Below are 22,301 nucleotides of genomic sequence, written 5' to 3'. Positions count from 1 at the left end.
ACTCGCTAACGTTACGCTGGGAAGGGGGATATGTGACAGGGTCATTGACTCCGTGTATGTGAATAGGAGATGGCAGTATGCATGCTATCAGTAAACGAGGGGTTAACTCAGCTTGTTAAGCAGACCACAGGTGATTTGAATTAGCTCCTTCACCTGCTTTAAAAACAGGAAGAGGAAATGCCTCTGGGCGGCAGTCTCTCTCTGAGGCATAGAGGGAAGACAGAGGAGTATTAAGACAGCCACAAGCTGCCCAAAGCGATCCTGTCCCAAGAGGGAAGAATAAAGCTCCCAGGTAAGGAGCCAACTGCGTTTGCTGTACTGGGCTGAATAGGTTAGCTAGCCAGCCAGATAGTTAGCCTGCACTTTTGTTTAGCTAGTACCCCGACCGGGGTTAGGATTTGGTTTCATTTCAATTTTAAAGGGACAGTGTACCCATTGTTTAGTTACCGTTTTTTGACAAATAAACCCAACAGCATTATTTCACGAAAAGACGTGTTGTCTCCTCACTTACCACGGCCATCCTGCCACAATATATATATATATATATATATACAGTGCTTGACAAAATCACCAAAAATCTACTCGCCCACACAAAAATCTACTCGCCACCTAGTACCAAACGAGTGCTGCTTGGGCCAATATTTACTCGCCCGGGGGTTAAATCCACTCGCCCGGGGCGAGCAAATGTATAGGTTTGTCGAACACTGTGTATATATATATATATATATATATATATATATAAAATAGCCCGAAAAACTGGGCGAAAACCCACTCGTCATCCCACAAAAATCACTCGCCAAACCCCCCCCCCCCCCCCCCCCACACGTCACTTTCTTGTGTCACAGGGTCCGGTTGTGGGTCCTGATGGCGTCTACTGGCCTTCTGCATTCTTATCGCCTTTAAAATCATGTTTTTCTCCTGCAGTACTATGCAAAATGGCCACACTGTGTCATATGATGCCACGCTGCCATGGCAACGGGACGCAGTGACGTTATATGATTCCGCGTGACCATTTTGAATAGTGCTGCAGGAGAAAAACATGATTTTAAAGATCAAGACGGAGAAGACCGGGAGACGCCAGGGGTCCGCCGCCGCAGGTAAGCAGTCAACAGAGGTCACAATGCAGTTGCCACTGGGTGACTGAGCGACTGCATTTGTCGACCCCTGTAATGTGTGTGTGTGTGTGTGTGTGTGTGTGTGTGTGTGTGTGTGTGTGTGTGTGTGTGTGTGTGTGTGTGTGTGTGTGTGTGTGTGTGTGTGTGTGTGTGTATATGTATATATATATGTATATGTGTGTAGAGGTTATCTGTGCCATGTTAGCCAAGCTTAATAATCAAAAACAGATAGTTCGATAATGTTCTGTGGCTCACTAATTCTCTATTTGTGCGAGCTTTCAAGATACAATGATCTCTTCTTCGGAAGATGTTACAATTGATTCAGCAAAAAAACTTTCTTGAAACAAGCATCGAAAACGCGTGGGAGGAGGTTTTTCTATTTTTGTCTGTCCTGAGTGTCTTCATTTTTAATGTAACCTTAATAAAGCTTCAATTTTAAGTTTTGTCTGGTGAGTCCCAGTATTTCGGAGCGGCTGCTGCATCGATCATTCACCTTTTTTCTGTTACTCTGGATCGTGCTCGCGCCGGGGAGTGATGTCACTTACCTTGGACACAGTGACACGAGGAGAGAGAGAGTGAGAGCAACGGGCAGGGAGGACTCCAGGCTGATCCTTGTCATTCTGCACTTTGTTAAATGGACATTGCTTTGTCTCAATTTAGTAGCAGTTAACTCTCCAATACTCTCTCCCTTTTATGCTCCTCCACCTCCATTATGTTCATTACTGGCATATGCTAATAGGTATATTGCCTTTGAGCTTTTCAGACGGTTTCCTCATCTACATATGTGGGTAAAGGCTATCCCCCCCCCCTGTACAGTATGCGATTTATGACCTGAGCTGTTAAATGGTCCCTGAATGCTTGTGATGTATATAAAGAACAACCTACTACAGACCTCTGTATACCGCAAACTTACAGACAGAGCCAGCTACTTGAGGGACAACAGTTTCCACCCCACATGCTCTAAGCATGCAACCATCTACAGTCAAGCCATGCAATACAATCGGATATGCTCCGAAACAGCAGACAGAGGACAGCGGATTTCAACCTTGGGATCGGATTTCATAAACCGTGGATACAACCACAGAATTTTAGACCAGCAAATCCTCACAGCCACCAAAATACCAAGAAATTATTTCCTTGAATACAGAAAGAAAGAGACAAGTGACAGGGTACATTTGGTGGTCACATATAACCCACACCTAGAAGCCCTACGCAAGATTGCCAGGGAACTTCAACCCATTCTCCAGGAAGATACAAGACAACAGGTCTTCCCTGAAACACCCTTATTATCATACAGACAACCCCCATATCTCAAGAAAATGATGGTGAGGAGTAAAGTATTAAACAGTACAACTGAATGCGGTACAAGATCATGCCAGGACGCAAGACGCAAAACCTGCGCAGTGCTCCACACAGCGGACACACTACAAATACCATACAGGAATCTGGGAAGGTTCACCTGTTCCTCCAGCAATGTTGTGTACCTTATCATGTGCATGAAATGCCCAGGGTGCTGCTACTATATAGGTGAGACGGAACAGGGGCTTAACAAGAGAATTAATCTGCATCGCCACAGCATCACACGCATAACAAGAGACAGTCCTGTCGGCGAACATTTCTCTGACTCTGGGGGTCATAAGATGAACAATCTGAAGGTGGCCATACACAAAGGTCATCTTAGAACACAGAAAGAGACAGTTGCATGAATACAAATTTATTCAACTGTTCGGGACACTCACCGGTGGCCTAAACCGAGACCGCAGCTTAATGAGCCCCTACACGGAGACAAGAGAACTCTCTTCCCATGAGTGCTAAAGCACATGTCTATAAATACTGCGGTATATGAATGCACACACTTGTCTCTTACACATAAATATGTACAATGTAATTCCATCCCTATATACCAATAGGGACTACATAGAAGCCACACACATGGACAGAAATTCAACACCCGCTTACATTTCAACAGCTACCCACACCATTGTTATACACTCAACCTCCACCCACACCTTTTGCAAAGCGCTATACACACTGTGGGCGCTTTATTAATTAAGATTTATACACGTGCACATACACACACACATACACAGACATACATACAGTACACACATACTCACACACACACATATACACACAAATACACACATACATACACATTCTCTAACATCACAAGCATTCAGGGACCATTTGACACCTCAGATCATAAATCGCATACTGCACAAGGGGGGGGGGGGGGGGAGGGATAGCCTTCATCCACAGATGCTTTGTTTCAAGAATTTTTTTTAGCTGAATCAATTGTAACACCGCCCGAAGAAGAGATCATTGTAAGCTCGCACAAATAAAAGCATTTCGTTAGCACAGAAAGGTATCTGTATATTATTTTATATATATATATATATATATATATATATATATATATAAAGCAACTGTAAATATTACTGTATATTTATTTGCATGTCTTAGACAGGTCTGCAACCCTGTCTTTCACCATTATCGCCCAGCACACAGCACTTCCACTGCAGCAAGGGATTCTGGGAAATGACATGCAAATGAGCACACAGTGCCACCTTTTATCTCAAGTTCACATTACATGAACAACCCTTTGCCAATGCATGCTGCTTTAGACGCAGCTTTTAAGCAAGGGCTTGGGAGATGCAAAGCCAGTAAACCCATTTACTGTATATATATATATATATATGTATATACAAATATACATTATATAAAACAAAAACCTAATAAAATATATATCTCAAAGTAAATGAAAATACATAGACCAGAAATATAATAAATTAAAAATATAAAATAAATATACAATTGCAAATCAAATCAAAAGAAATAGAACAGAACATAAACCAATTAGATCTGTGTAGTGTCATACAGTATGAGCTATACAACCCATTATAGTAACAATCAAAGTGAAATTTAGTATAGGATAGTGAAATCAATTTAGCAATACTGTAATAAAGTATTTCACACAAGCACATGAGATACAATCTCTCTCTCCTATACAGATAACCCACAAAGAGAAACATCACAACATGCCTTTAATAACCTTTAGGAGGGATGTAGACGGACGTTCACAGAGGTACACAATTAGGAGGCTTTACAATGTGAAATTATAATAAGGCTTTATTGTGCCTGTTCCTTTTCATCAGGAAATTATCCAAACACAGGGGGGGGGGGAACAAAGCTTCCATTCATTTGGGAGTATTTCTAGTGAAATCCTATGCAATTAGTTCACATCTCCATTAGTTAAGCATGTCTCGCAGCCCCAAAACATATAGCATGAAAATAAGCAGCTATAAGCAGTCTCTTAAGAATAAAAGTCTTATCTGTTTCTTGGAGGGAAAATCTTCTCACTTCCTGGTTCAGCTTCAGGTGTAGTAGTTTTCCCTGTGTCTTGAAATCAGCTCTGCTGTGCAGAGCTCAAGACCGGTCAGCTCCAGAGATCTGGGTTTCTTTTGGTCAGTCTCTCCTGGGACTCAAGGACCTCTGCTCTGTCTCTCCAAAGGTCAGCTCTCAGTCTGAGCTAAGGAGTCACTTCCTGTCTCAAAGGCAGGCTTTTTGTAAACAATCTAATCAGGCAGGTGGTGTTTAGTAATTAACTACCACACTGCTAGATTAAAGGCACATTACTGAACAGGGATAAGTCCCCTGTTACATACCTCCCCTGTTTGTGGGAAGCTCGGGCTTACCACGGCCAAAGCCCATCCTTCCACTCTCATTCTAGATATCTCTGTGACTTGAATGAGAGTGGATGGAGGAAGAGAACCCTCTGTCCTGCTGGGATTGGAGCCCTTTCTCCAGTTTATTTTTGTCTCCTCCCGAAGATGCTTGAGATCAGCACTCCTCAGTCACTCGAGGAGGACTTTTTCCACGTAAAGTCTTTTTATCGCGTGCGCGGTCTTGAGATTTCTGTTGCGTCGGGCACTCCTCTTTTTGTAGACAAAGTGTATGGCAACAGTTGTAGAGCAGTTAGGACTAGCCCTTAAAGTTTTCTGCTCTTGAAGTGGTCTTTCTGCAGCTTCTCCACACCACGGAGTCACCAGTTCAGCTTCTTCAGCTAAGGATTCTTCTGGCTTTGATTCTGCACTCCTACCTCTGTTTGTTGCCTGTTGGGCAGCTGTAGGTTTGGCTAGTGCTTTCTTTGGTGGCTCAAACTTCGTAATTTTGTTTTGAAGTTGCGTGGAGTCCCCAACTCTCACTGTACCCTTGTCCTTACGGGCATTAGTTACTGTGGGATACTGGTGCTTGGGCAGAGCCAATACCTTTTTCCGTATTGGAGGAATCTGTATCAGAGTCTCCTTCATATTCTGGAGCTCTGTAATTTTTGTCGTCAAGGTTGCTGCTGCGTCTGTTTTCTCCTTGGTGTACTGACTCAAGGGAATGGAACAGTCTCTCTGTCTCTCCAGCTCTTGCTCCAGTTTCTGAGCCTACTCACGCTCCCTCTCATACAGAGTCACCTGGTATCGAAGCTCCGCTTCCAACGATGCTCTGAAGACATGCAGCGTGGCCTTTAGCTCCTCATACTGCTCTGTGGGAAAGTACTGGGTATTCAGACGTTCCTGCAGCACTTGTACCTCTTTAGCAGCCTGCAGTTTTTCTTCCTGTAGCGTTTGCTGCTTCTCCTCAGCATACTGGAGGTGTGTATGCAGACCTTGCAGTTGGTTCTGCAGTCGGTGCTCTGCGTCAAACTTTTCCTTGACTTCTTCTGTTAACTGAAAATTTTCTTCTTTCAGTTTTAAGTTTTCTCTTTTTAATCTTGAATTTTCTCCTTTTTCAGTCTCTGTATTCTTCAGGGCCTTTTTGCAGTCCTCCTTCCATTTACGCACATCTGCTTTGAGAATGACAATCTCCTGGCGTGAAACTTCCTTCTCTAGGTTGAGGGTCTGAAGCTCCTTCTGAGAGACTTTGAGATCTGTTTCAAGATTACCAATAGTTTCTTTAGCAATATCCAGCTCCTCACTGAGACTGTGTAGTTCCTTTCTGGAAACTTCCAGGTCTGTGCGGCAGCTGTTGGTCTCATGATGTGAGGCATCCAGTTCTCTGCGGAGTGTCTGAACCTCTTTCTGAGATACGTCCACCTCTATCCAGACACTTTTGACCTCCTATTGTGAGGCATTCAGCTCTATGCGAAGAGTGTGAACCTTTTGCTGGAAGACTGTCATCTGCTTCAGTGCCTCCTCATACTTCCGCTTTAGCGTAGCCACCATTTTACCAGATTGGCTCTGCTTTTCCTCCATGGCGGAAATAGTAGCCTTTGCAGTATCTAGCTCAGTCTTGAGAACCTCCAATTCGGTCTTGGCCGCAGAGTAAATTGCGAGCACAGTCTTCTGTAGCTCAGCATTATTTTTTCTCTCCCTTTCCAATTCTTCACAGAGTAGATCACAGTCATGCCTGGCAGCTTGCAGTGCATCTTCAGGGCTGGTCAAGGGATCGTCACTCACTGGCTCCGACTCCACTTTCCTGGGATGGTTGGCCGAGGGTTCCTCACTGTTGGCACCGGACAGACACTTCTTTGGGGTACACGACTTCTGCCTTGGGCCCTCTGGATATTCGGTTACCCGCAGGACGAATTCTCCATTTCCTCTAGGCTGCAGGGCAACTCGGCCCCCCTTTTCCTCCACAGGATCTGCGGACGTGTCTGTTCCTTCCATGGTAAGTGAAGAACTGCGTTTCTTTTTCTTTTTCCGCCTTTTTGATTTGGATGACACAATCCCTTCAGGGATATTGGGGTCTCCATCTTCATTTGAAATTTTAGCAGCTTCATTATATACGCCAGGCTTTTCTTGCAGCTGCTTTAGCTGACAGAAATATTCGGTGATCCACTGCTCCCGCTCTGTCTCCTGCTGATCATATTCGTCATCAAAGGGAGCGGTCTTTTCTGTTCGTGCCGAGTTCAAGCACTCCCACCATTCTTGGGGTGTTTTGTGGTTGGGACTCGGTTCGGGTTCCCCGTAAGAGATGTCTTCCTCTTTATTGGACTGGAAGGGCCACTCTTCCGTGGGGTAGGGTTCATTACAGGAACGCTGCATCTTGCCCTCCATTTTTAGGGTATCAGGTGTAATTTTCTTCCTGACCTCAGGAGGCATTATTGCAGCTGTTGCCACTGTATTTGTTAGAACCCCCAATTGTGGTAGTCCTACAGATGGGCATATTTTGCTTGTAGAGGTCGTAGCTCTCACAGGCATCTCTGTAGACTTTTCTTTCTTGGGTAATTTTTTTTTCAATATCAGCAGTGCTGTGCATGCATTTTCTTTTATCAGGTATACAAGATGTGCAGTTGCTAGGTAAAAAAGTCTATTTGCTATATACCATTTACTTGCTAGGTGCTATCCCTCCGCTTCAGCAACAGAATTTGGTTTTCTGCCTGAGTTCAGTAATTTTCAGTCTCATCTTTGGGTATTATGGCATTCACACTTCACACTTTGGGTGTCTGTTTTGCTCCCAAGATAATAGGCATACTTTTTTACTTGCAGAAAAAAAAAACATTCTTTGCAGTGGACTCAACACTCAGCAATTGGCTTTGAAAAACCTTTTCCTTATAGGGCAATTTTACACTCAGCATTTGTTTGCTAAAAAATTCCCCTGCTTCAGCACAGTCTTGTATCAATTTTCACACTTTTCTGCATATACTCCATTCACAGCTAGTAGCCCAGTGCGGTGTGGCAACCTTTATTTGCAAAATCAGTACCACTCGTGGGTCACCATCTGTATTCACTGCTTCAGCGAAACTTTTGAAAACACAAACACCTATCCCTTTTAAGGGCTGACTCACTTCTTGAACCCTGACTATGGCTGGAAGGCAAAACCCCTATTTCAATGACCATATTACGCTTTGTGATAGGCAAATAAAGTTTTAGCTGCTTCAGCAGTCTCTCTCCTCTTGGGATTGGGGCAAAGAGTCCATCTGTGGTTTTGTAATTTTCAATGCAGTGTAAGTTTCAGTGGTGTGTCCCTTTAACTCTGATCGTTGCTGCATGAGGTTTTTTTTTTTTTTCAGACTGTTTGTAGGCAAAAAGCATAAAAAAAATTTCACATAAAAATCTCCGGTCCTTTTTAACTACAAGGACACCTCTTGTCCCACCTCGGACACCAAATGTAGACGGACGTTCACAGAGGTACACAATTAGGAGGCTTTATAATATGAAATTATAATAAGGCTTTATTGTGCCTGTTCCTTTTCATCAGGAAATTATCCAAACACAGGGGGGGAACAAAGCTTCCATTCACTTGGGAGTATTTCTAGTGAAATCCTATGCAATTAGTTCACATCTCCATTAGTTAAGCATGTCTCGCAGCCCCAAAACATATAGCATGAAAATAAGCAGATATAAGCAGTCTCTTAAGAATAAAAGTCTTATCTGTTTCTTGGAGGGAAAATCTTCTCACTTCCTGGTTCAGCTTCAGGTATAGTTGTTTTCCCTATGTCTTGAAATCAGCTCTTCTATGCAGAGCTCAAGACCGGTCAGCTCCAGAGATCTGGGTTTCTTTTGGTCAGTCTCTCCTGGGACTCAAGAACCTCTGCTCTGTCTCTCCAAAGGTCAGCTCTCAGTCAGAGCTAAGAAGTCACTTCCTGTCTCAAAGCAGGCTTTTTGTAAACAATCTAATCAGTTTAGTAATTAACTACCACACTGCTAGATTAAAGGCACATTACTGAACAGGGATAAGTCCCCTGATACAAGGGACATGTCCATTTGATCACAGTGGTGACCATATGGGCCACGACCCCTCTGATAGCTTCACTTGATGTTAGGGAGTATATCTAGTTTTACATGTTATTGTTCCCACAATTGTTATATTTTATTATACCCAATGGTCGCAGGCGTGTGCTTATGGAAAATATTGCCTTTTATGGATGTAAGATATCATTACTATGGGGCATAACAGCAATTGGAAGCCTCATGTCCCCTCTTATCAGCCTCTTCATTGATGCCACGAGTCCCACCCTGTACTTTCAAGCATTCCCGCTGCATACCACATGGCCACGGGATCATGTTTAAATTGATGCCCTTTTGGGATCCGAGCTATCCGATCATTGCTATGGGACATAGCAGCATTCAGATGACGCAAGTCCTCTCTGATTTGCCACAAAATTGTTGCAGCAGATCACCCCTCTAATTTTCAAGCATTCTAGCAGCGTACCAATCAGCCGCATGAGCATGCGGCAGGGAAAACCCAAGTATGTACCCGGTGTATCACATATGCCCCTGGCATGCCACTGCCCGTGACATATCATGTATGTCAATAGGGAAAAACACAAGAAGCCCCAGTGCTACATCCAATAATGCAAATTATATAGTTAAATAAGTATCTTTTTTTTCTTTTCATATGTGAGAGTCATTATTATTTGGCCAAAGCATTTTAAGCTTGCAAACCATGACCAAAATATATTGGGATCAAGGTAAGGTTACCAGTCGTCCCGGTTTAGCCAGGACAGTACCGTTTTTTCATGTGCTGTCCCGGTTTTCAATTGATTCTCAAAATGTCCCGGTTTTTACTTGGGGTCCCGGCTTTTGGGGCTGCGGGGAGCGGAGGATGCTGGCTGCCCTCCCAAGCTGGGGGGGGGGGGGTTGGGGAGAAAGCAGGAGAATGCCGGCTGTGATTGTTGGAGAATGTCGGGAGGGGGGCGGAGTTTTGATGATGTGCTGCAAGCCGGGCCCTTCCCTCAGCACTGCCCCTCTCCCTTCTCTCCTACAGTAATGTCGGGTCCTCCCCTTCCTTAGGCTCCGCCCCACTGGCTACCTATGCTGCTCCAGCAGCCCATCCCCGGGCCCCAGGTAACCCACATGCCCCCTTATACCCTCCTCCCAGGCACCTTAGGGGGAGATGCCTTATTTTTGTGTGTGTTTGCAGAGGTGGGCTGATTGTGTGTGTGTGTCACTGTGTGTGTGTGTGTGTGTCACTGTGTGTGTGTGTGTGTGTGTGTGTCACTGTGCGTGTGTGTGTGTGTCACTGTGTGTGTGTGTGTGTGGGGGGGGGTGGGTGTCACTGTGTGTCACTGTGTATCACCGTGTGTGTGTGTGTCACTGTGTGTGTCACTGTGTCACTGTGTGTGTGTGTGTGTGTGTGTCACTGTGTGTGTGTGTGTGTGTGTGTGTGTGTGTGTGTGTGTATCACTGCCTGTTGGTGTGTGTGTCACTGCCTGTCTGTGTGTGTGTGTCACTGTCTGTGTGTGTGTGTCACTGTCTGTCTGTGTAACTGTCTGTCTGTGTGTGTGTGTGTGTGTGTGTGTGTGTGTGTGTGTGTGTGTGTGTGTGTGTGTATCACTGTGTGTGTGTGTGTCTGTGTGTGTGTGTGTGTGTGTGTGTGTGTGTGTGTGTGTGTCACTGTCTGTCTGTGTGTGTCACTGTGTGTGTGTGTGTCTGTCTGTGTGTGTGTGTCACTGTGTGTCACTGTGTGTGTGTGTCACTGTCTGTCTGTGTGTGTGTCACTGTCTGTGTGTGTGTCACGGTCTGTCTGTGTGTGTGTCACTGTCTGTCTGTGTGTGTCTGTATTACTGTCTGTCTGTCTGTGTGTCACTGTGTGTGTGTGTGTGTGTGTGTCTGTGTCACTGTCACTGTGTTTGTGTGTCACTGTCTGTGTGTGTGTGGCTGTATCCTCCCCTCCAAATTCCATCAACATGGCGGTGCGACGTCACATAATGCACATTGCCATAACAATGAGACACTCCATGACGTCACGCGGCATCCAGTTGACATGACAACGGGACGTATTATGGCGCCGAGGCATCACGTGATGCCACATTGTCATGGCAACATGTCACTGCCTGACGTCAGTGTCTCGTTGTCATGGCAACAGGGTGCGTCACGTGATGTAATTTGTTTTATAAATAATTTTTTAATGTGTCCCGGTTTTTCATTTTGAAAATCTGGTCACCCTAGATCAAGGGGGTGTGAAAACCAGAGCACCAGGAATTTAGTTAAATTCAGTCATCTACAATGTGGTGAGTGATTATCAATTCTAAATTGTATGTATATGACGACTGGTGAACCCCAACGGTTTGTATCAAGCTGTCTATATCTGGTGCAGTTGTTAATTTTCATTGTGTCAACAAAATGCACCAGGTTCAGGTGTCATTAACCTCTGCTCCTAAACAATCTTCATCACATGGAAAAACAAGATTACCGTATAGTCGCTGCTGGCTGGAACTGGCACAAGTAACGTTTTTTCTCTTTGTTATATAGCAAATAACACTATACATACCCCCTATTGATGAATATTCTGCTTGGTTGTTTGAACCAAGGCTGTCTAAATTGTACAAACAATTGGATATATGTTAATCTTGGAAACATATTAAAAAATGTTAGGAGATGTCTTACATGCCTGAACACTTTAACTTTATTGCAAATCCAATATACAATTTGCGTAATGAGGCTTTTAAAACATCACAGTATGGTGTTAGCTTTTCTCTATCCTCGAGCACGGTCATTGATCCACAGTGATCTCAAATCCCTTTTTGCTTCACAGCTACACAGCCTTGACACTCATTATATAAATCTGCAATTTGTACATTGCGGCCCTTATTGGAAACTGACATTGAATGTTCAGTCTGCTCTCTAAACTACTTGTGATATGAATCTACAACCTTTAAACTGTAAAACTGTAAAATTTTATTTGTTTAGCTACTACAAGGTGTAAATACATAGAATTGTTTATAAACTGTATATATTGTCAACATTTTACCTATATATTCTGAGTTTCCTGAACTTGATTTTGATGGAAAGAGGATACCAGGATGAGTTTCTACATCGTTGGATGGTGGTGGTTCATAATCATCACTCTCATTTTCTGCAGTATCTGTTGGAGATTCATAGTCTGCCTCATCAACACAGTCATCATTTGGACTTTCATAGTCATCTTCTTCCTAATATTACGTGCAGAAAAATGATTGGGTATGATGAGTCACTGTATAACATATATTCTAGATCATGATAAATACAATATGCAAGGGCACTGGCTGATAACTGCGAGTACAAAATAAAACATTTGACTTATTTGCTTACCACGTATTAATCTTTCTTAAACATATTTTTCACACAATCTCATATTTCAATGCAAAACATATCAACTTTCAGCTAGAGTTGTTTGAAAACTGCCTCCACTGACAAATCATCTTGTTTTAAAATAAATTATAAACATGCAACCAAAATCAATGGTCTGTTGTTTTTTACCGCTCTGTGGTGTAGATTCAGCATCGGATTTCCAAATTTGCCGCCCCTAGGCAATTGCCTGTGTCTGCTGCCTCCTTGGTGCCACCCTTCTGCTCCTTTGGAATCCCGGTGTCAAATGATGCCGCAAGTCACCTTCGTGATGTCATACGGCGTGCGTTGCCATGAAAACCTGACATCATGATGTCATTTGACGTCACAACGTCACATAACCGTGTGATGTCAGGGTGGAAGCGTCTGCAGCGTTATTTGATGCTGAGATTCCAAAGGAGCAGGCGGGCCGCAGAAAGGAGACAGCTGACACAGGCAAGTACCTGCCCATTATGTCCGATAGGCCTGAGAGCGCGCAGCAAAATTATACGGGGGTGGAAATTTTTACCGTCCCAAAATGTTGCCGCCTTAGGACTGGGCCTAATGGGAAATTTGACACTGTGTAGAGTCATCAAACTCCATTAAAACTGATTTAAAATCGCACTAGACGGAAACAAAAGACTAAGTCATTTTACCATAATTTAATGTCATAAATATCAATATTTTCTAGGGTGCGATATTTTTAGACAAGTCGTGATGCAGCAATGAATGGTACTAACAGGTTAATTACCGCATCATGACCATGTGGGAGGGTCATGTAATATTTTTAGCATATGGTTAGATAATATAAATGATTACATAACCTTATTTTATAAATTACATAGACCCCCTTCATGTCTGTGGCTGCCAAAATGTACCACAAGCATCGAAGTGGTTAATATAGCTAAAACGACACAACCTAACCCCCCTGGGCTACTTAAGTGGCTAATAAAGAATTGCCATTCCATTGCTATATTAGTATTTCTTTTCTTCTTAAAATACATTTTCTATCTGTAAAGATCTACGCTGCGGGTATACCCGCATCCAACTATCGTCTTTAAACTTCCGCCACTGGATGAAGGGGGAGCTTGAATGGCCAAATCTGTGATGTCATATTAAATGGAGGGAAGCACATGGTACACCAAGCCATCTGATTGTTTGATGTACCATGTGTCCCTATGACATGTCTTCTGCAATGGCCCTAGCCACCAGAAAAGGCCAGAGCCCTCACAAAAGACTGGAAGTTGTCAAGGGGACCACATCTGGTGGCCGAAGATTAAAGAAAATAGAAGTTTTTTTCGGAAGGAAATAAATACTTATATTAATCAACTGTTGATCCAGGGTTTTGTGTAAAGTTGAGGATCTTCCATCGCAGGACACCGAAGGCCATGTATTACAAATATATTGGCCTGGATTTATTTTTTTAATGGGTTTTATCTCTTTGGGGCCATCAGCCTTGGATTAATTTTTATGGGTTCTTTATTTTTGTTTGCCATCAGACCTTTGATTAATTTAATTGCCATTTTCTTTATGCTTGGGCATTGACCCTTTTTGGATTGGTTTCAGATGGCTGCTGCCCTGAAAATGAAAAACAGTTACCATGTTATTACAGTTTTCTATTGATTGCCAATGTGGCTATCAAGGCTCCCATTGAGAGGGACAAGGTAGACGCAGTGCCAATCAAAACTTTTTTTTCTTATCATTTTATTATTATTATTTTAATTTGTTTTACTTACGGTGATATTTTTTTCTGTTACAGTGGCCAAAACCCCTATTAGCCACGTTTGTCTAATCGAGCTATTGGCCAATTCTTAACAGGGGAGTGTTATGTTTGTTGGAGGTGGGCTAGGGTGGGTGGGTATTGGGTGTAGTTACCCCAGGGAGGGTGGTTAGGCCTGCAGGAGGTGGTGGTAGGGGTTAACCCTTTGTTTTGCTTTTGTGGTTAGTAACGCATAGTATGGAAAAGCCTTACAAGCCACTAAGGTAGTCAAGAGGGATACTGTAGGTAATATAGTTGTATTTATGTATTAAACCCTTTATAGCTCCTACTGGTCAGCTAGTTATAGAAACAACTGACTATCTGACCAATTTGGCTACCTAATATGTAGTTCAATGTGTTGTATGTTAGATCTTAAAATCTATCCCATGTTGATTTAACTTGTTGCCTATGATACTTTTTATTTATTTTACTGCATTTTTTTTCTAATCAGACTTTGACAGGACAGTGATGTCTGTCAAACTTCTGATCACGTGGCACCCTTTGCTGATGTTCTGGCATATTATGTTTATATTTCTTCAAACAAGGGTTATCAATTGGATTTGCAATATGTGATTTTCCTATGATTTTATGGTGAAATTTAAATATAAATGTCATGTTTTGGCCAACATGATCAGTGCCCATTACATTTAGACTTCATTTTTTTGATTGCGACAATCAAGACACATGCCAGCATCGCAAATCACTATCATTAGCCTTTGATTGTTTGAATAAATAGCTTATATCGTCAATATCTGTCAATGTTTTCTCAAATTAGCCAATGATTGGGAAATCCAAAATGTGCCTAATTTACAATTTCCAGCCAATTAATTGCCCATCTCTATTGTTAACTGCAAGATGGTGGAGATCATTTTACATATTGCAACTAAAGGTAATTCTGTTATAATACTGAAACAGACCAGATACAGTATTGTCATGAACCTCCAGCTCATACTCAAAAAAGGCATCTCATACTAAGAAACTCTACTGACTGATTCCTTCAACAAACCTGTAACCGTAATCCTACTCTGAATTTTTTTACCACAAATTTAAAGCATATGTACAACCAAAAAAAAAAATGCAAACCAATTTAACTACTGTATGTACTATTTGTTAAATTTCCCCAAAAGGAAACTGCGTAATAAAATTCATATTTGGCAAAGGATTGTAAACGTTTGTACAAACAGTGCAGATTTGCTTTTTCTGGCTCTCAATACCTTAAATAAGAAGTGAGTAGATACATACAAAATGGACAAACTACTTTACAGGGTATTACAGTCTATGCAATACATGGGGGAGGTAATTTCTGGTACACGCATGCAATCATTTTATTACTAAAACATGGTAGTTGTAGAAATATACCCCATGTGTAAAATTAAAAAGAGTTTTAACATGAGAACTATCATAAAAAGGGGGAAGAGTAGCAGGAATGTGATGGTGCTTGATTTCAGAAAAAAAACCAAGAATAGGGAGATCTCTATATTCCACATTAATAGTTGAAGCTTTTTATGTTGTAAAGGCAAAAAGAAAGATACACTTTTTTTTTTTTTTTTTAAAGGCTGTGAATAAAATAGTATTAATGGTACACAAGAATAATTCATAACTTTCAGGTAATTATTTTTCAATATGAGAAACACGTTGATGTTTTCATTTATATGCTTTTTCATTTTATTTTAGTATTTTTCTGCAATATCCCTCCAAAAAATGATCTAGTAATCAACCTTCTAAGTATAAAAGTTCAAAGACAGTCTATCTTGGCTGTGAGCCATATGGCTGTGTAACATCTTAAGTGTGACATTTAAAGTGTCTGTAGAGTTAATTTTGAAGTTGAAATTGGAGGTGAAGTTTAGAGGAAGATCTGGACTCTGTACAACAACAACAACTTTGCAACTGTCAGAACTTGACTTTCTAAATGCTGAGTGAAACAGGGAATTTATCCCTGTTCAGAATATGCCAGTAATCCAGCAGTGTGTTGGTTAATTGGATCCAGCAGTTAACCAACTTCACCTGGCTGATTAGAGGTTTGTTAGAAAAAGCCTGATCCCAGAAACAGGAAGTAGATTTTCTTCAGTACACAAGGGTGCTGACACGAGGAAAGAGGTCTTGAGCAGAAAGGCTCTGCTGAGATCAAGACACCCAAAGACCTATATTCCTGGACACAGGGAACCTACCAGACACAGGGAACCTACCAGAGACTGACATGAAGGGCCACCTGCTTTAAGGTATCTCTTGAGACTTTGGGGAATAGGGTGGTAATGGGATTATCCCTCCAGCCCTGGAGAAAGGGACTGGGGAAGTAAGTTAGCCCTTAAACAGGGATAGGCGTTTGTTGTTTTGATATGTTTTGCTGTGTTAAAAGGGATAGGCGCAATAAAGCCTTATTTCAATTTCACCTTAAAACAGTCTCCATTGCATACCTCTGCACATGTCCTCTTACATATGGTGTTAGAACTGGGATGGGAGGTGGCTCTTGAAGTTAAAAGGGGCCCCGGAGACTGCCTGTGAAATTGTTTGTGCTTTTGCCTGCATAGTTCCTGCAAACAGCCTGAGCAACAAAGCAAAGAATCACATGCAGCAGAGACCAGAATTAAAGGGATACACATCCAGGCAGGAAATCTACACTGCACTGAAGAAAACCACAGATGGACTCTTTTCCCCAATCCCAAGATGAGAGAGAGAGAGAGAGACTGCTGAAGCAGGTAAACCTTACTTGCCTATCACAATAATGTGTAATATGGTTGTTCAAAAAAGGGGCTTTGCCTTCCAGCCGTAGTCAGGGTTCAAGAAGTGTTAGCGCTCCAGAGGAGCTAGGCTTTGTTTATTGTTTTCTTTAAAAAAAAAATTGCGCTGAAGCAGTGAATACAATCAGTGACCCACGAGCGGTACTGATTCTGGAAGTAAAGGCTGCCACATCGCATAGGACTACCAGCTGTGAATGGAGTATATGCAGAAAAGTGTGAATATTGATGCAAGACTGTGCTGAAGCAGGGAAACTTTTCCAGACGGTGACTCAAGGTACTGATTCTGGGAATTTAAAATGGCCGCCCAGCTGAAGTCAAATACAGACTCTGCAAAAAGGGGGAAGAAAATGTGTTCCTGGTGTAAAGAACCCCACCACACAGAGCAGTGTCCCTTCAGGCCTTATTCAGACGATGAGAGTGAATGCATGCACAGCACTGCTAATATTGTAAAACTTACCCAAGGGAAGAAAAAGTCTACAGAGATGCCTGTGAGAGCTGCGACCTCTACAAGCAAAATAGGCCCACCTGTAGGAATACCACAATTTGGGGTTCTAGCAAATACAGTGATAACAGTTGCAATAGCGCCTCCTGAGATCAGGAAGAAAAATACACCTGATAGGCCCAAAATGGAGGACAATATGCGGCGTTCCTGTAATGAACCCTACCCCACGGAAGAGTGGCCCTTCCAGTCCGATAAGGAGGAAGACATCTCTTACGGGGAACCCGGACCGAATCACACCCACAAAACACTCCAAGAATGGTGGGGGTGTCTGAACTCGGTACGAACTGAAAAGACCGCTCTCTATGATGATGATGAATGTGATCGGCAGGAGGAAGAGCGGGAACAGCAGATCGCTGAATATTTACGCCACCTAGCGCAACTGCAAGGAAAAAATGGCGGATACAGTGAAGCTGCTGAAGTTTCAAATAAAGACGGAGACCCTAGTATCCCCGATGGGACAGAGTCGTCAAAAACAAAAAGGCAGAAAAAGAAAAAAAGGGTCTTCACTTACCGTGGAAGGAACAGACACATCTGCAGATCCCACGGAGGATAGAGGGGTCCGAAATGCCCTGCAGCCTAGAGAAAATTAAGAATTCGTCCCGCGGATGACCGAATATCCAGAGGGCCCAAGGCAGAAGTCGTGTACCCCAAAGAAGTGTCTGTCTGGTGCTAATAGTGAGAAACCCTCAACCAACCATACTAGGGAAGCGGAGCTGGAACCAATGAGTGACTATCCCTTGACCAGCCCTGAAGATGCCCTGAAAATTGCCAGGCGTGACTGTAATCTGCTCCGGGAACAATTGAAACTGAAGAAAGATGATTACGCAGAGCTACTGAAAAATAACCTGAAGTTACAGAAGAATGTGCTCACGATGTACTCTTTGGCCAGGACAGAATTGGACGATCTCAAGTCTGAGCTAGATACTGCAAACGCTACTATTACCGCCATGGTTGAAATGCAGAGTCAATCCGATAGAATGATTGCTAATCTGAAGCAGAAGTATGAGGAGGCACTGAAGAAGATTGCAGTCTTTCAGCAGGAGGTTCGCAAGTGCCATAAAGAGGTGGAAGTCTCTCAAAATGAGGTTCACACTCTCCGCATAGAACTGAATGCCACACACCAGGAGGTCAACAGTTGCCGCACAGAACTGGAAGTCTCTAAAAAGGAACTTCACAGTCTCACCAAGGAACTGGACATCACTCAAAAAACTAACCTCAGTCTTAATATGGATCTCAAAGTCTCTCAGAAGGAGCTTCAGACCCTCAACCTAGAGATGGAAGTCTCACGCCAGGAGACTGTCATTCTCAAAGAAGATGCGCGTAAATGGAAAGAGGACTACATGGAGGCCCTGAAAATTACAGAGACTGCAAAAAGAGAAAACTTAAGACTGAAAGAAGAGAATTCTCATTTGACAGACCACGTCAAGGAAAAGAATGAAAAGCTGCACGAGCTTAAATAAATAAATAAACTTTTGGAAGAGGAAAAGTTTGAAGCAGAGCACCGACTGCAGAACCAACTGCACGGTCTGCATATGCACCTCCAGAATGCCGAGGAGAAGCAGCAAACTCTGCAGGAAGACAATCTGCAGGCTGCTAAAGAAGTACAAGTGCTGCAGGAACGTCTGATTACCCAGTATGTCCCCGAAAAGCAGCATGAGAAACTGAAGGCTACCCTGAGCATCACCAAAGCATCGCTAGAGGCAAAGCTTAGAGCCCAGATCACTCGACACCAGAGGGAGCACAAGAAGGTCCAGAAACTGAGACAAGTAACTGTGGCCCGAGCAAAGAAATTCACAGTGCTTCACAATACAATGAAAATGTGGGAGCAAGCTCAGAGAAAGTACGGTGAGGAGATAAATTCCCTGAGAAGAGATTTGCAAGATGCCCTCAAAAACCAGGGATCTCTTGCTGATGAGATGACAGTACTACAAGGACAAGTATTGACCCTGACCAAGGATCATTATCCCACAGCCACAAAAACCCATAGAAAAAAGGGTACAGCGAGAGCTGGGAACACTGCTCATCTGAAAAACAAGGTTGCAAAGTCTAAACCACCTAAGCAAGCACTAGCAAAACCTTCAACTGGCTAACAGGCAACACTTAAAAGGTATACGTGCTGAATCAAACCCAGAAAAATCCTTAGCTGGGGAAGCAGAGAAGATGGGACGTTCTCTGGAAGTGGAGGTGGAATTGCAACTCCATCCCAAAGAAGCTGAACTGGCAACTCCGTTGAGTGGAGAAAGTGCAGAAAGACAGCTTCAAGAGCGGAAAACTCAAAGGGCTATTCTTAACCGCTCTGCAACTGTCGCCATACAGTCTAGCTACAAAAAGATGAGCGCCCGATACAAGGGAAATCTCATGACCATGCACTCAGAAAAAAGACTATACTTGGAAAAAGTCCTCCTCGAGCGACTGAGGAGTGCTGAGCTCAAGCACCTTCGGGAGGAGACACAAATAAACTGGAGAAAGGGCTCCAATCCCAGCAGGACTTACGGTTCTCTTCCTCCATCCACTCTCATTTAAGTCACAGAATGATCTCAAATGAAAGTGGAAGGATGGGTTTTGGCCGTGGCAAGCCCGAGCTTCCCACAAACAGGGGAGGTATGTATCAGGGAATTTATCCCTGTTAAGAATATGCCACTAATCCAGCAGTGTGTTGGTTAATTGGATCCAGCAGTTAACCAACTTCACCTTGCTGATTAGAGGTTTGTTAGAAAAAGCCTGTTCCCAGAAACAGGAAGTAGATTTTCCTCAGTACACATGGGTGCTGACAAGAGGAAAGAGGTCTTGAGCAGAAAGGCTCTGCTGAGATCAAGACACCCAAAGACCTATATTCCTGGACACAGGGGACCCAGGAACCTACCAGAGACTGACATGAAGGGCCACCTGCTTTAAGGTATCGCTTGAGACTTTGGGGAATAGGGTGGTAATGGGATTATCCCTCCAGCCCTGGAGAAAGGGACTGGGGAAGTAAGTTAGCCCTTAAACAGGGATAGGCGTTTGTTGTTTTGATATGTTTTGCTGTGTTAAAAGGGACAGGCGCAATAAAGCCTTATTTTAATTTCACCTTAAAACAGTCTCCATTGCATACCTCTGCACATGTCCTCTTACACTGAGATTATTTGAAATCTTCCTATCCTCTGTAGCTAGGTCCCCTGTTGGTAGCGGGGCCGTGCGCGAGCAGCGCGCGTGTCTCTCTCTCCTGCGGCCGGTTGCCAGGGACGCGAGCAGGCCGGTTGCCGGGGACGCGATCGGACCGTTGCTAGGGCCGCGGTCGCGTCGCGAGGGTCCCGGCGGCTTGTGGAGCAGGGCGCCGCCATTGCTAGGTGCGTTGCGCATGCGCAAGGGCACAGAAGCGCCGGGAGGAATACAGGAAGGTCGCGCATGCGCAGTGCAGGGCAGTCCACCCCCAGGGTGCAAAGGGGCAGAGCCACATGACCCCAGGGAGCCAATAGGGCTGCAGCAGCTCCCTGCTTGCAGGGAATTGATACTTTTCGCGTGCTGAGCCACGCTAGTCAGTGCAGGACCAGGAGAGCTAGGGGAAGGAGGTGAGTGCAGGGGTCAGTGACCCACTGCAATAGGCCAGAACACCCCTAGGCCCCAGATAGGTCCTGAACTCCCCCAGCTTGTGGTGCTTAGGGACTGGCCCTAAGTTAGTGACTATCCCATTAGTGTTAGTGATAGGGACACAGCGGACGCTGCGCTCCCTGAATGGAGGCTTGGGCTCAGGCCTACACCCCAGAGACTATCTCCAGGGTGGGATCGCCCCTGGCGGACCCCGTGCGAGGAGACCCAGGATCAGAAAGAATCATCAAGCGACTGATCCTTTGCGAAGTTGTTTGTGGCCCGAATGCAGGAGCGCTCGGCAGGTACCTTCATAAGTGCACCAACCTATATCATTCTCACATTACCTATTCACATAGTGGCAGCGCTGACCACGGGACAAAAGGGGGTAGGCTGTGGACACGGTGTGGGGATACACGGTGATGGGCGGGTATACTCCTAGTGGAGTAAGAGACACTGAGAGGACTGATATTACATGGTGGAGATAACCCCTAGAGGGGAGTGTTAGTAGTGTTATGTTATAAGAGTGTGTTATTGCCTGCATATATATTCTGCGTTACAGTAAACTGGTAATATATATTCCTGAGTACGTGGTTATTGTATATGTGGGTCCTGTGTAGACAAACTTCTATATCCCTAGAACCCTACACAGGTGGAGGTGCTGAAACCGAGAACAATCCAGAGGATTCACCCCAGGCTCTCACTGGCGGAGGTTCAGACCTCCTGTGAGACTGACAGGTATAACGCACCACACCTGGTAACATATAGGTCCCCCCTTACATTCATATATATATATGCTGTTGGGTGGGGTGGAAAACCCGTTACATTTGGAGGCGCTGCTGAGATTCTACCTGGGGTGCCCTGTTTTTTTATTTGTAGTCCGATTCAACCACCATCATGTCCGAGCTGTCAAAGCAAGACGTCCATGACTGGGCCTTAGCGTGCTGCGTGTCCCCAATGCGCGTGGTTGCAGTGGCGGGAGTATCCACTGACACAGACTGTTACAGCAGCGGCAGCTCTTATTCGAGCAAATGCCGCTGGCTGTATGAGGCTGGGAAGCGGGTAGCCGCGGCGCGTGGCGGCGCACTGTGACGTCACAGTCACAAGCGCGCCCGGCTTCCCCGTCTTCCCCGGCTTCCCCAGGCTTCCCCGACACCCCTGGAGTTCAAATCTAGGTAAGCGGGGGTGCGGGGAAGCAGAGGGGCAGAGTAGAAGCCGGGTTCGGGGTGTCTTTGGGGGGGTAATTGCGCGCGATGTGGAGGGGGGGTGCGTGGGGGAAACGCGGCGGCGCGCGTTTTTGACTGGCGGCAGCTGGGGTAGATCCCGGCATGCCGCCGGCATTTACTCGAATAAAAGATGTCGCTACTGTACATCGTACGCACCCAAGTACGGGACTGCCCGGGACTGGCCACTGCCCAGCTGATAGACTTTAAACTGGAGGTCGGTGGCCGGAAAACCACCTTCCTTATTGCCACCACCCATGACATATGTTCAAAGACTGTCCCTCATGTATTGAACCTACCCGAGCCCTCTGCAGAGGACTGTATCATGATCTATCCTGACACCCAGGCTCCTGACGACGCGCCCGCACCTACTGGACCA

The 22,301-nt window shown here is 44.3% G+C and overlaps 1 protein-coding gene across 2 annotated transcripts in view; it reads right to left on the bottom strand.

Annotated features, from left to right (window-relative positions):
• Positions 1 to 22,301, bottom strand: part of LCP2 (lymphocyte cytosolic protein 2) — a 226,248-nt gene that overhangs the window by 112,187 nt on the left and 91,760 nt on the right. For both annotated transcript variants that reach the window (XM_075601673.1, XM_075601672.1), the window contains exon 7: positions 11,802 to 11,982. In XM_075601673.1, the coding sequence (XP_075457788.1) occupies positions 11,802 to 11,982 (181 nt within the window). The remainder of the gene's footprint in view (positions 1 to 11,801; positions 11,983 to 22,301) is intronic.

The sequence above is a fragment of the Ascaphus truei genome, chromosome 5 (genome assembly GCF_040206685.1).
Source record: "Ascaphus truei isolate aAscTru1 chromosome 5, aAscTru1.hap1, whole genome shotgun sequence".
Classification (NCBI taxonomy): Eukaryota; Metazoa; Chordata; class Amphibia; order Anura; family Ascaphidae; genus Ascaphus; species Ascaphus truei.
This window is presented reverse-complemented; position numbering and strand designations above follow the sequence as displayed.